Source organism: Neopsephotus bourkii, unplaced genomic scaffold, assembly GCF_033783945.1.
Source record: "Neopsephotus bourkii isolate Nb327-2 ecotype Australia unplaced genomic scaffold, CSIRO-AGI_Nbou_v1 NB_1232, whole genome shotgun sequence".
NCBI lineage: Eukaryota > Metazoa > Chordata > Aves > Psittaciformes > Psittacidae > Neopsephotus > Neopsephotus bourkii.
This window is the reverse complement of record NW_026901717.1, coordinates 256143-270129: the sequence shown is the minus strand read 5'-3', so window position 1 is coordinate 270129 and position 13987 is coordinate 256143. Positions and strand designations below refer to the sequence as shown.

The window sequence follows — 13987 nt, the reverse complement described above, 5'->3', positions numbered from 1 at the left end:
GGGATGGCACCCTTACAAAGAATTATTTCCCCCCTCATTTGCTCTCCCAGTATAGATGCTGAGGATGGCTGCTGGAGACAGGGTCTTTTGCAAAGCCATGTTTATAAGACACACTGTTGGCCCAGCATGGCTGATCCTTGCTGCACACTTCACCTCATTGGGCTGTAATAGGTGCAGACCTGTATTGATTACCATGACTTGCAAGAGAGAAAAATCTTTGCACTTCAGATTGGGTATAAATTATAAATAGTGTCTCCAAAGGCTGTGAGTTACAGAGATAGCATTCTTCATAGACAGCCACATGTAAAGCTGTTGCTCTGGGGGTTATTAACTTTATGATTGCAGCACAGGTGTACTTGACCCACAACAATGATCATTGTCCATAAAATCCCGCTGTCTAGGTTCAATCATATGCCTTCTTCAAGAATGTTCATTAGCAATGACCAGCAAAGGTCATGGTAGTAAAAGAAGGTGAACGCTCACTATATCAGTGTAAATTCACTGGTGAAACAGCACTTTCTTGCCATCTCTCTCACTAATAACAGCTATGCAGACTCACGTAAGAATACATAAAAATGTATCTGGTATGGGTTAGCCATAAAGGACTTGTGCACAAGGGTTATTCACATCTTGAATTCTCAAAATATTTTTTTTCATTTTTTTTCCAGCAAACTTTTTATACTTATTTGACAGAATTAAATATTAAATTCTTTATCAAAATTAACAGAGTCTGTCAAAGTGACTTCCAAAACTTAAATTTTTAACTGCATTTGTTACTGAGCTTTTTTATTGTGGTGACCCAGCTCCATCTTCATGGCATTTTACAAATTTAGATGTATTTCCTTTCCATTAAGTCATAAAATTTACTGAATTTCCCATTAAACCATCAGTCTCACCTAGAAGATCAGCTCCTTATTTCTCTTATCATTTGGGGTAGGGCTGCTGCGTTTTCACAGATATGTCCTCTTCTTCTGCACTCACCAGTATATCCAGGTAGTAGATGCAGCCTGTGTCCAGCTTTTTAAATACCTGCCAAAGCCAGATCTGTAACTTTCTTCTCCTGTTAAGAAATAATGTGTGGAGAGAGAAGATGTGTTTAGTGGGCTACTGCCAGCAAATGGAAGATGAAAGCGTTGATGAGAAAAGACTGGATGGACACAGTAGCACTGAGGTGAAGGAGGTCTTCGTGAAAGAGGGTTCAAAGAGGGTTGAAAAAAAGGCAAAAATTGTTGGTCGGTGAGGGCAGGAGAGCTCGGGCTGGTGGGTGAAAAAGATGCAACAGGATCAGTTCATCACTTCAGAAAGAGCTGTAAGGCAGGCAAGTTGTGGAGAGGAATTCAACAGTGGATGCCCGGGAGAAGTCAGTGTCCTGGAGAAACAGATGTTCTAGAGAAACACATGTCCCAGACAGAAGGAAAATAAGCAAGGAGCAGGAAGAGATTTGGGTGAACTGAAGCCTTAGGAAAGAGCAGAGAGGGCATTCCTCCCCCTGAGGCTTACCCACAGGCAGAGAAAGGCTGCCTGAGACGTGAAAGTATTTGCCCTGTCAAGCTCGAGGTGTTTCTGAGCATGTACAGAAATGATAGTGTAATAAGGCATAAGCTTTAAGGCCAGGAGCTGAGGTGTCTGTGGAGCATAGACACCTCGGGAGGTGGCAGGTGGCTGCATCGGGGTTTTCAGGATCACTTGGGTTCAGGCTATTACGTTTCACCTTTCTTAACATAAGGGGGTGAGCCCTTTTCTGCAGCAGGTGGCACCTAGAGTCGGTGTCCAAAGTGAAAGTGGGTGGATGGGCCCACCTAGCACTGTCTTTGCTCACCCTATTGCTACCACCCTGCAGCAGTACCTGTCAGGAGGGGAGGACCAGCTACAGATGAGTTTTGCTGGGTTTCCCACAGCACCAATGCCAGTATTGCAGAGGCAGTGCCTGAATTTGGGAAACTGTTTCCTCTTATCCATCACAAAATAACCCTCTGAAGGAAAATCAGGGGTTTCATTCTTACCCCCAAAAACATCTTTGTAAAATATAACCCAAATATCCCATCTTCTCTTTGACAGGTAAAGAATTTTTGTATTTGTCTTTAAATACTTTTAAAAGTGTATCATACGGATAGGTAGTTACAGGTAGGTAGGAAGGTAGGTAAATGATAGATGGGTAGATAGATAGATAGAGTTGTAGATAGAGGGGAGAGGAGGGAGAGAAAGTGAGAGATGTAGATTAGATGTAGATTTAAAGATAAAGATTAGATGGAGATAGATATATTGATGTATAGGTATAAATACAATTTCAACCACTGCCTTGTACTCCCTGCATGCTATACCATTTTAACACGAGTTTTAAAACCTGCAGTTGCATAACATTTAGCACATCTATGCTGGACCTCTTCTCCAAGGAAATGGCTCACCCCCTGCAGACATTCCCTGCTTTTGAAATTGCTGCCTGGGAGAGCACCATTCAGCAACATGCTGCAGCTCTGATTCAGCTGGCAATGGGTGGGATACCATAACACTGATGTGGCACATCATCCCCTGAGCATCATGTGGCATTTCACCAGGAGCACACATTCAGCGGCTTTCCCTGTAGCACAGCCCCAGAGTTGCATCCTCGCCCAGCAAACTGGATTCTGAGGAAGCCTGACTTGAGCTTGTTTGTTGTACCGCCAGCTGGCTGTTTTCATAAAATCATAGAACCATGGAATGGTTTGGGTTTGAAGGGACTTTAAAGGTCATGCAGTTCCAACCGCCTGCCAGGGGCAGGGACACCTTCCACTAGACCAGGTTTCTACAGGCCCCATCCAACCTGGCCTTGAACACTGCCAGGGATGGGGCATCAACTTGCTGCCTCTCACAGATGTTTGGCAACCAAGATATCCACACAGAAGGCTCTGATGGAGGCCACCCCTCCATCCCAGTGTGAATTTTGTGGGGCTCAAGTTTTTTTGTTGTGGCTTCACTTTGCTTAGCAGTCCTCAAATGACGCAGGGCAAAGGCTGCATTTGATTATCTTCATCCCCACAGTTGCCTGGGTACAGCTGGGGTTCCAGTGCAAATTTGGGATGTTTTAGCCTTAGTCTAAAACAAATTTGTGATGGTTTAGCCTTAGGCTAAAACAAATACAATTAATCAGGCCTGTGGTTTTAGCTGTTCATGGCCCTTTCCTTTTTTTAATGCAGTTACTTGCAATTTGTATTACCATGGCTATTTTCATTGGTGTTTACTAGTAGCAGTTTTGTCCTGGATACCTGATTCTTACTGGGAAGGCCCTGTAACTATTTGATATATATACTTGATATAATATATAAAATATGTATATACTTTTTTAATATATACTCAAAAGAAAATTAGTCAATTTTTGGTAACCCAGGAAATGACCTGGTTTTTGGTAACCCATGCTCAGGAGGGAATGACCTTACAACTTTCATTTATTTGGCCAGATAGCATGCAGAGGAGCAAACAAATGACCTGTGCTTATGAGACTGCCCTTAATATTTAAAGAAGAGTAGTGAAAAGTAACAGCTGTGTTACCCTTCTATCTCTTTCCCACTTCACAATCCTTGCTTTCAGTGAGCCTTTACATGGATCTCTGCATCTGTCACTCATGGGGCAAGAGAAAATTCATTAAATATTTTCTTACCTTTTTAAAGCACTTGCTTCTTGTGATTGGTTTGTACATTGCAAACAAGGAGTGGAGAAAAGCTGATTGCAAGTATGAAAGTTCAGAGGTAATCTTGGCTCTGAGTTGGAGGAATGCTTGTTGCTGTCTTTCCATCGTCCCACTAGAAACATTAAGAGATAACAAATATAACAAAAATAAACACTATTCTGTGTCACAGAAGGTAGTAACTAAGTATAAAACATCTTTAGTATGTGTAGTCTATTCTCTAGCACTGCTACAAAGGTTCCCACAATATTTTTTTTTTTGGATGAATATTGCATCTAGACCAGTTTCCTGCGTGCCTAAGCCACCTTCAATAAGCTTGTTGTGGTTTAAACCCAGATGGCAATTCATCCACGCAGCCCTCGCTCACACCCCCCCCCCCCCCCCCACTTCTTCCTCCCACTCCTGGAGGGATGGGAAGGAAAATTGAAAGAATGTAACTCCCACAGGTTGAGATAAGAGCAGTCCAGTAACTAAGGTATGAGACAAACCACTGCTGCTACCACCAATGACAATAATGGTAAGGGAAATAACAAGTGAAGAGAATACAACGGCTCACCACCCACCAACTGATACCCAGCCTGACTGAGGCGTGATCTAGCCCTTCCGGGTAACTCTGAGTTACATACTGGGCATGACATGCTGTGGTATGGAATACCTTTTTGGCTATTGGCCTGTGTTTAGCAGTAACAGTCAATTTTTCTCCTTCTCGGTAGCTGGTGCAGCGTTGTGGTTTGACTTTCAGCCTGGGAACAGTGCTGATAACACCAGAGTTTTCAGTTGTTCCTAGGTAATGTTTACCCTGACCAAGGACTTTCTGAGTCGCATGCTCTGCCAGGGAGGAGGGGAAGCTGGGAGGAAACAGAGACAGGACACCTGACCCAAGCTAGCCAAAGAGGTTTTCCGTACCACAGCACGTCATGCCTGGAGGCATATGGGAGTTACCCAGGGACACAGGGTCTTCTGGGTCGGACTCGTTTTTTCAGCAGGTGGTATCATATTCTCTTCCCATGTTATTTTCTCTTATCATTGTTCTCGTTGGTGATAGTGGTGGTGATTTGTGTTGTACATTGGTTGCTGGACTGTTCTTGTCTCAACCCGTGGGAGTTGCATTATTTCGATTCTCCTCCCCATCCCTCTGGGAGCGGGGAAGAGGAGAGCCCCAGGGTTCGGGGGGAATACAGGCCTTGACTGCTTCCAGCCTGGCACCACTCACTGGAAGTGAGTGAATGAGCTGTCTGGCTGGGTTTAAACCACGACAGCTAGTTTGGGTCAGGTGTCGCGTCTCTGCTTCCTCCTGGCTTCCCCTCCTCCCTGGCAGAGCATGAGCCTCAGAAAGTCCTTGGTCAGGGTAAACATTTGATCAGTAACTAAAAACATTGGTGTTATCAGCACTGTTCCCGGGCCGAAAGTCAAAACCACAGCACTGCACCAGCTAGTAAGAAGAAGAAAATATGACTGCTACTGCTGAACCCAGGACAAAGCTGTATTTCATTCCTTCAGACTTCTCTACTTCTTCTTGGCTCCTCAAAAAAATTCATTTTCCTACAAAGTTGCTTTAGATTATTACCCATTCATAACTCCACAAAATATTACTTCTCAGACAAACTAAATACATTGAGGTTTCAGTTTGGGTTTTCTTTTTTTATGTCCCTTCAGAAATCACTGCCTTCATTTCATTAATTGCTGTATGGCTTGTCTTTTAATTTCACCTAAGTGTTTAACTTTTCTTTACCATTGCAATGCCTGGAAGCACATATGCAGAAGCTCCTAAGGTCATTGGGTCTTAGAGCCCTTGAGCTAACAGAATCCTTCCCAACTTTTCCTGAGGATCTCATCCTCCCTGTCAGAAGTACTTAGTGATTTTAAGCGAGGTATAATTTTTTTTAATCTCCTTTTTTTCCTTAGCTTTACTCATAGTGCTCTGAGAGCTTGTTCTGTTTTGGAGTTTGAGACCTGGATGTTTAGATCAGCAGACCAGAATAGTCACAACTGGCACAATAATTTCTTCCTGTGCAAATCCATAGGATCTAGGAATCATAAATGGAGAAAACTTACAAATTAAAAATAGTTCTGTCATTCTTAACAATGACACTCGAAGTTTAAAAAAAAAAAAAGAAAAGATAAATTCTTGCTTAGAAGTAGCTTTTTTATACAGGAATCATTTAATAGCATGCAGAAAGATGGATGCAGGAGAAGCAGGAGGTGTCTTTTTATCATACATAAATGCAGATTTGAACAGTATTATTACGTCATTACAGAATTACATACTTGAGGGATAAAGTCTTACATGAAGACTTCACTGTGTGTCTAGATGATGTGAGCAAGAAGGAAAGACATTTCCACTGATTTATAACTCTGAGGAGAAAAAAAATTTCTGGAAGGCATATTACACTCATGTTCCAGGTCAGATAGTGTTGGCTTGTTCGTTCGTTTATTTGTAAAGGAAGAATGAATTGTGTTGCTTCTCAGAGTTAGGGGAATCAGGGTAAAACATGTTCAGTGAGTTTTGAAGTGCATCTGTTCATGCAAATGTCCCCAAAAGTCTGCGTTTCAGCCTTTGAACCATTAAGTCAAGTTTGGATAAGGCTTAGGGCCTTTTATATAAATTATAAATGTTAAAGCAGTCTCTGCTAGTGCCAGGGGACAAGATCACAAAGCTCATGTCTCCTGCCCAATACTGGGATCAAAGTTTTGCAGTGTGGCAGGGACCATGGCCGCAGGGACAGAGCTTGCTCCTGCTGACATCAATTGCAAACTCTCCACTGAACAAGACGTTTGGTGAAGAGCAGCAAGGCTCTGTGTCCTAATGCAGAATAAACCCAGACTCGTGGATCACCCTTAATTCATTCTCAAGCCTGTGCTACTCAGAGGTGAACTGGCACTTGGAGAAGCAGACCTAAGGTCAGCCCTGTGGACCTATGGAGAAACTTCTCAAGTTCCTGGAAACTTTCATCTGCTGATGTATTCCAGGGCAGAGACGCATGGAGAGATCCCTCTGGGCTCCTGTGCAGCATGGGAAACCTTTGTCCCACACATCTTGTGAATGCAGCAGGGGGCCACTATTGTGCCACGCATCTTCTGAGCACTGCAGGAGGAGCCTTTTGTCCAGCACAGTGGGCAGGCACCATAGGAAGGCACCTTTGTCGTGCACAGCCAGTGATCTCTGTGCAAGTGAATTATGGGGATTGCAGAGCTCCTTCTCTCCGTGGACTCAGGCAGAGGAGTTGATCAGCCTTGCTGAGCAATGAGATGCTTTTACAGAGTGGGAGTAGAAAGCAGAGGCAGCAAAACCACATTTGCACATATGTGTGCGAATGGCCACCAGGGTTGTTTGCCCAGTCGTGTTGTACAGCCATCCCTGCAGACACGGGTCCCAGTTTCAGTCTTTGCTTTTGCCCTTCTCCATTTTCACTACCATGTGAGCTGCTCTTTTTCTTATTTCTCCATCCCTTCTTATGTTTTTTTCATCTCCCATTCAATATATCATTTGCTGGTTAATCTAATTAACTAATAAGTGCTCTCATTATTGTTTCAGATCACTAATAACCATGTTTTAAAGATGTGAGCACTAATACCATTACCTCTGGGACTGCACAGGTGTATTTTCAACTCTGTATCATTACCTATTACTTGTCTTCTCAAAGACTCTGGCCACTTCCCACCACTGCCATTTCCTAACACAGTCTGGGGTACCATAACTTATCTCACCAATGGAGAGTTGTGCCATTCTTCAGCAGAAATGTGACATTTAGGGTGGTGAGGCACTGAAATAGGTTGCCCAAAGAAGTGGTAAATTCTCTATCCCTGGCAGTGTTTGAGGCCAGGTTGGACAAAGCCTTGAGCAGCCTGGTTGTTGGAAGGTGTCCCTGCCTGTGGTTGAGGGGACTGGAGCTGGATGAGCTTTTAAGGTCCACACATTCACGTGCTGGAATTGATTCTGATGCCTCCGTGGCTTAGAAAAAAAAAGAGTAATTTCCTTGATTTATAAGAAGAACTGGGATTTGGGAATTCACCATAATGCTGTGCCTTGTTTATGTTTCCATGCTGTTAATAAATCCATGAGGAAAAGAAAAAAAATAATAACAAGGGAAGATAATATGATACCACCAGCCAAAAAAAGGAGTCCGATCCAGAAGACCCCATGTCCTTCCGGGTAACTCCCAGTTACCTCCCTCCCCGGGCATGACGTGCTGTGGTACGGAATACCCCTTTGGTTAGTTTGGGTCAGGTGTTCTGTCTCTGCTTCCTCCCAGCTTCCCCTCCTCCCTGGCAGAGCATGAGCCTCACAAGGTCCTTGGTCAGGGTAAACATTACTTAGGAACAACTGAAAACATTGGTGTTATCAGCGCTGTTCCCAGGCTGAAAGTCAAACCACAACGCTGCAGCAGCTACCAAGGAGAAAAATTGACTGCTACTGCTAAACCCAGGACAGTATCCACCCCTTATTCCATACCATTCGCGTCAATATATATATACGTATATATACACCCACATACACACATGAACTGAGAGAAAGAGATCATTTCTTAGTGCATGGGCCAATCCCTGTAATTCTGCCAAGTCCATTTGGTCCATGATGTCAGGTTCCATCTCTTGTAACAGTCTCTCAGGGCAGGAAAGGCTGTGTGCAGTGTTGGATCGTTCCTTTACTGCAGAACTCGTCTGGTTCCATCAAAGTTCATTCTCTGTTGGGGTGATGGTTGGCAGTAAGTCAGGGCCAGTCGCTGGTGACCCGAAGACATCTAGTTGATGGACTATAAAAGTATTACACAGCAGGCAACAGCATACAATTAAGTTCATTGGCTGTTTTCCCCTAAGATCAAATCTCCTTGAGGTATACATCGTACTTCCCCATCTTCCCGCATTACCCACCAAGTATATCACATCCCCTACACGTCCCCTACCATGCACCAGCCTCTGGGAAAATTAAATGGTACAATGGGCTGTTAAAAACTACCCTGAGAGCAATGGGTGGGGGAACTTTCAAGCATTGGGATACACACCAAAGGCCACCTGGTTGGTCAACACCAGAGGATCTGCCAGCAGGGCTGGCCCAGCCTATTCAGAACTTTTACATACTGTAGAGGGGGACAAAGTTCCTGTGGTGCATATGAAGAATTTGCTGGGGAAGACAGTCTGGGTTATTCCTGCTTCAGGTAAAGGCAAACGCACTCGTGGGATTGCTTTTGCTCAGGGACCAGGTGCTAGTGGACATGCTGCAGTTAGCTAGAGCCTGCAGAGGCGTAGCTCCCTGTAGCTGGGAGCTGCCTTACCATATATCTCAAATACTATGAGGTCTCCTCAGCTGGAATGAAGTAACTCATCTCTAAATGAGAGGTAGGGGCAACCACAGGCCATTGAAGCAGTGAAAGTCTTGTCAGATCCTGCTCTGTTCTAAGGTTCCTGTTGCCCTAAAGGTGCTTGTGATGGTTTTTAATGTTGATTTCCTACTTTGCTGATATTCAAAGATAGATTTTACTTGCAGTAGTTTCAATTAACTTTCCTTTTCTCAAACTAGCATTGTTTTTCTGCCCACCTCAGTTCTCTGGTGCCTACCTGATTGTGCATGAATTCTCAGAAATAATTGCCAGTAGTTCTTCAAGTTCATTAACTGATTCCCTGAAGACCCTTAAATGTGTGTCACCAGACCTGATAATTTGTATATGAAATTTTTGCAGGTATTTCCTTACCTGGTTTTTCTTGTATCAATAACTGTATGCGAAGTCTTCATTACTTCTGATGGTCAATACCTCTTTGTGGTGGTGGGTGAATTGATTCTGAAACTTGTTCACCATTTTACAGCCCTCATCTCACGTCACGAATTACTGGATCAGCCTTCTTTCTAGAGCTCCTTTCCAATGATATTCTATACATGTTGAAATAGGCATTCAGTTCTCCCTACCTCTTTACAATAGCAAGATGCTGCTTTTATGGCATTTCTCGGGGGCTGAGAACAGGGAGGTTGATAATTTTTTTCTCTTGCAACTGTAGCCTTAGCATATTTTAGGATGTTCTGGCTGTCTCCCACACTTAACAGTTTTTATATGTATTTTCAGTGTGGCATGCTTCAAAGATTTCTCAAATAATTAATGTCTGAAATCACTTTACGTTGTGCAACAACCCACCAGTTATTACAGTATATTGAATTGTGTGGTTTATTATCATGGCTATGGAAATTAGTGAGCACTAAGTATATATATGTATACCTTAGAGGACTTTGGCTTCAATACAGCTGCTTCTTATTATCCAACTCCCACAAACAATTCTTTCTATAAAAAAAGAATGTAGACTGCTCCTGCATTCAGTTTAGATAGCCTACTACTAAATACGCAGTTGAGATTGCAGTCATCAGTGATATTTTTCCTCTGGCAAAACCCTTATGGCCAAATTTGTCATCGCATTTAGGACATAACTCCTCCTGATTCTGTCTGATTTTCTGAGCCCCTGATACATAAATCATAAATGCACAGTCTATGCAGTGTTAAAATGTTAGGCGTCCTCCTGTAGTAGTGGTTGAATGTGAATACATAAGGACAAAATTTGACCTTTAAATGATTATAAAGGGCCAAGGCAGATACTTGGCAAGCTTTTCTTATGGCAATATTAATCAAGCAAAGAATCATCATAATCCTGGAAGCTAAATAGCCTTTGCAGTGATTTTATCACAAGGGAAATTGTTCATCTGACAGTAAGATTGTTACTAGGAAAAGGAAAATAGGGAGTGTAAAAATTGCTTTAGACTGCTGAATCATGAGTCCCTCTAGACTCAAAGCTTGAATTGTTTTTTGAGAGGGGTGGGCTGAGAGGATTTGCTACAGGAAAGCTGTAGCTTAATCAGTTCCAGTAACACCAGTTAATGTAAGCCTGATCTCTCTTGAGGACATGAGGAGGGTACATGGGAGAAGGCAGTATAAGAAAGGGACTGAGAGGCTCCAGAAACTTAGTGTTTTGTCATTTTTTGTTTCTCAGTGGCTGTTCCAAAACAGAAAGGTTGTGATAAAAAGAAGAAGAAAGAAAGAGGGGAGTAGAAAAACCCAGCATGATGTTCCCTGCCTATATTTTTGTCTAATTTACTCTGGTGGGTATACCGTCAAGATAGAGGAGACAGATGCAGGCAGGCAGAGTGACAAATGCCTCTTGGGGCTCAAACTGATGTTACCATGTGCTGTGACACAGGTGTGTGAGATCTGCCTGTGTAGGAATGTCCTTGGAATGTGCTAGGACAGCCTGTCCCTCCATAAAACTAGCTTTGATAGATGATGCCTTTACTGGTGTCATTGCATGGTGGCAGTGGGCAATTGCAGGGTACCCAGCCATGCAATAACCTGAGGAACAGGTTTATTTGGCCAGGGGTTGCGCTGGAAGGGAAGTTTTTATCTTTCTGCTGTGGTACACACAGTATAGACCATGCAGTGGTGGCACATCTCTGCGTACTGGATAACCCCAACCTGAGGAACATGCATTGTGAATATGGCTGTGGAGTGGCTCTCATAGGGGTGGGGTAGGTGGTCTTCCTTGAAAGCCAGAACCATAGTCATTGAATCATTCAGGTTGGAAAAACCTCGAAGATCATCGAGTATAACCATAACCTCACTCTGCCAAGTCCACCAACCACTTGGTAGGACCAGCTGCCTCCCAGCAAGTAGGGCTTGCACAGAGATGGGTAAATTCAGAAGTGGAAAGTACTTGTGTAAAAGGTGCCTCTTGGAAATCTCTGTGAGATGTCATGAATCATCTCCATACAATGGTCCTGGAGGCAGGGGAGAATCTGTGTGTGCGAGCATAACATGGATAAACCATCTCCTTGTGTGGGCAGTGGTGTCTTTCAGTAGAGGGCTTTTTTTGGAGGAGCTTGTCCAAAGGCTGCCTTTGAGTGAGCAGGGTAGGGGGGTGACATGGTGGGTAACGCCTCCACCAAAGACCTTCCAGAGGAGACAGAAGTGGGGAGCCACCAAGGGTGGGTATATGGGGGTGAGGGTCTCGTTAGAATGTGAAGGTGTGTGTGTGGGCAGCGCTGTGTTGGAGCATCCCTCCAGAGCTGCTCTCCTGCATCTCTGGGGACTGTCAGCTGCCCCACAAATCCCAAACACCATCAGCTGCCCCACACTGCATCCCTCTCCACCAGGCAGGCCATGGCCACCGTGTCCTTCATTGTTGTCACCCCTAGACTGTAATACTGTCACAAAACTGTTGCTAAGCAACAAATGTGGTTACCAGGTCTCAGCGAATAGCTAAAGGGGGAAAGTGAAGTGTTGCACCATTGTAAAGTAACCATAGCAATGACCTACTATTACAGACTAAAGAATTATCATTAACAATGTTAAGTATCAAATGGAAGCCCAGGATCCAGAGACTTACAGGCAGCATCTCCGCATAATTGGGTCACCCAAAAAGAGATCCCAGCTCTTTTACAGCCTTTGGCTGCCCACCTCCTTCATCTTGGTTCTGTTTTGGGGGTTGTTGTGGGGATTTTTATTTAAATAAAGCAAATGAGCCATGTGTTGGAGGCACTTGTAAAACAATAGAACAGAAGAAAAAAAAACCAAACCCAAGAAAGAGGTGAATCTGTATGGAAAGAGAAGAGGTAAGTAGGAAAGGTCTACTTTAGTGCCTCAATATCACGTATGGGATGTTGGGAAAAGGTTCAGGCCAGATGTTCTCTGTTGCTTAAAAGCACGTATGTGAGGCTAAAAGACGTGTAAAATTAAAAGAAGTAATACAAAGTACACCAGCCCTGAGCAGCAGACACTTTTCTTCCTACGCTGCACCACTCAAATGAGGTGTTTCAACAAAGTTTCGCTTAGCAGGGTGCTTTGGAGTCTCACTTGCCTTTGCCCAAGACATGTTTAGTGTCTCAGATCTGCAGCCTCGGTGGCTACACATGTCCCTGTGTGTCTGTATGTACATGGTCATTCCTGTTCCCAGGCAGCAGCACGACACCCCCAGCCCCAGTCAAACTATCGCCTTTGTATTTTGCAGGTACAGAGCGCCATGAACTAACTTCCTGGAAGAGTTTTCCATCTATTTTCAAGTTCTTCAGCGAGGCAATGGATGCGAAGAACAGCTCAGTGAAACCAGCCCCAACACGGCGCTCCAACAGGATAAAATATGAAGAATTGTAAAAGGAGGGGAGTAAGAAAAGAAAACAAAACACAAACACCACTACCAACAACCTCTTTGCTGCTTCTTCTCTGCAAGGAGCCTCTCAGCCCCTCATTAGATTGTTTTCTTCCTAGAGCACAGGGTTGTGATGTATACATCTAAATAGCGTTTTGCATTATTTCTAGATGAGTGCAACTGTCAAAGCAATATGGGTTCACTGGTTGTGCTTCCTGTGGGCTGTAACTTGGATTTCGTGCTGCCCATCAGCGTGCAGATTAAGTCTGACAGTGGTACTGCACAGTGCAGCATGATGCAGCTCTAATTGCCCTGACATAGCCCTGCACCAAGCTGATGCCAGAATTTAACAGCTTTGTCGTGGTCCTGTCGCTTGCAGGATTTTTTTGCTGCTTTCTTCAATTTCAGGACAAAACTAAATAAGAATTAAGATGACTCTAGCTCAGAAGTGCTAACCAGCCTGTGATTTTACACCCAGTAGCCTTCTCTTTCTCTGGGACCAAGTGGGATCAACTCTTGACTCTTTCATTTTCTGCTGGTAGGAGGGTCCAAGAGGTTTGGTCCAGATTTATAGGGAAGCCCCTTTGTTTTAGAGATTTTCTCTTCCTACCAGATCAGTGACAGTATCCGTAGATCATCTTTCCTTCTGAAAGCTCTACTTAAAAAAAAAAAAAAAAAAAAAATGTCTGTTCATTAACTGGCTGGATTACACTGTGAAATATGACAGGGGAAAAAAAAAGTCACATATTGCACATCTTTCTGTTGCCATTTAAATGCAAAGATGCTTCCATTTCCACATGCAGGGCTGGTAGTGACTTGCCACACAAGATGGCAAGGTGGCTCTTTAGCATAAGCACAGGGAGTCAGGAACTTTTGATATGAAAGGAAGAGGTGTCTGTTACAGGAGTAACCGCAGTAGTGAACTGACACTCTGGGCCAAGCCACTGTGTGAATCTCTTCTGGAATTCCTCTTTCAGCAGCGGGAGGATCAAGACCTCCCCCCCAATTAGAAAAATGACCAGCAGCGTAAGATGGGTGATATGGTTTAGTGTGAGGTGTCCCTGCCCATGGCAAGGGGGTTGGACCTTGATGATCTTAAGGTCCTTTCCAACCCTAACTATTCTATGATTCTATGATTCGCTCCCACTTTCCCAGGCGCTGGAGGAGGGACACTGCTCTGCGTGGCGTGGTGACTCCACGCCAAGTGCG

The 13987-nt window shown here is 43.9% G+C and overlaps 1 protein-coding gene across 2 annotated transcripts in view; it reads left to right on the top strand.

Annotated features, from left to right (window-relative positions):
• Window positions 1–13493, top strand: part of ARB2A (ARB2 cotranscriptional regulator A) — a 290622-nt gene extending 277129 nt beyond the window's left edge. The window contains exon 11 of one of the 2 annotated variants that reach the window (XM_061364339.1): window positions 12641–13493. In XM_061364339.1, coding sequence (XP_061220323.1) covers window positions 12641–12783 — 143 coding nt within the window. In that variant the 3' untranslated portion in view covers window positions 12784–13493. The remainder of the gene's footprint in view (window positions 1–12640) is intronic. The other variant, XM_061364340.1, reaches the window with a different exon arrangement.
• Window positions 13494–13987: the final 494 nt, after the last annotated feature.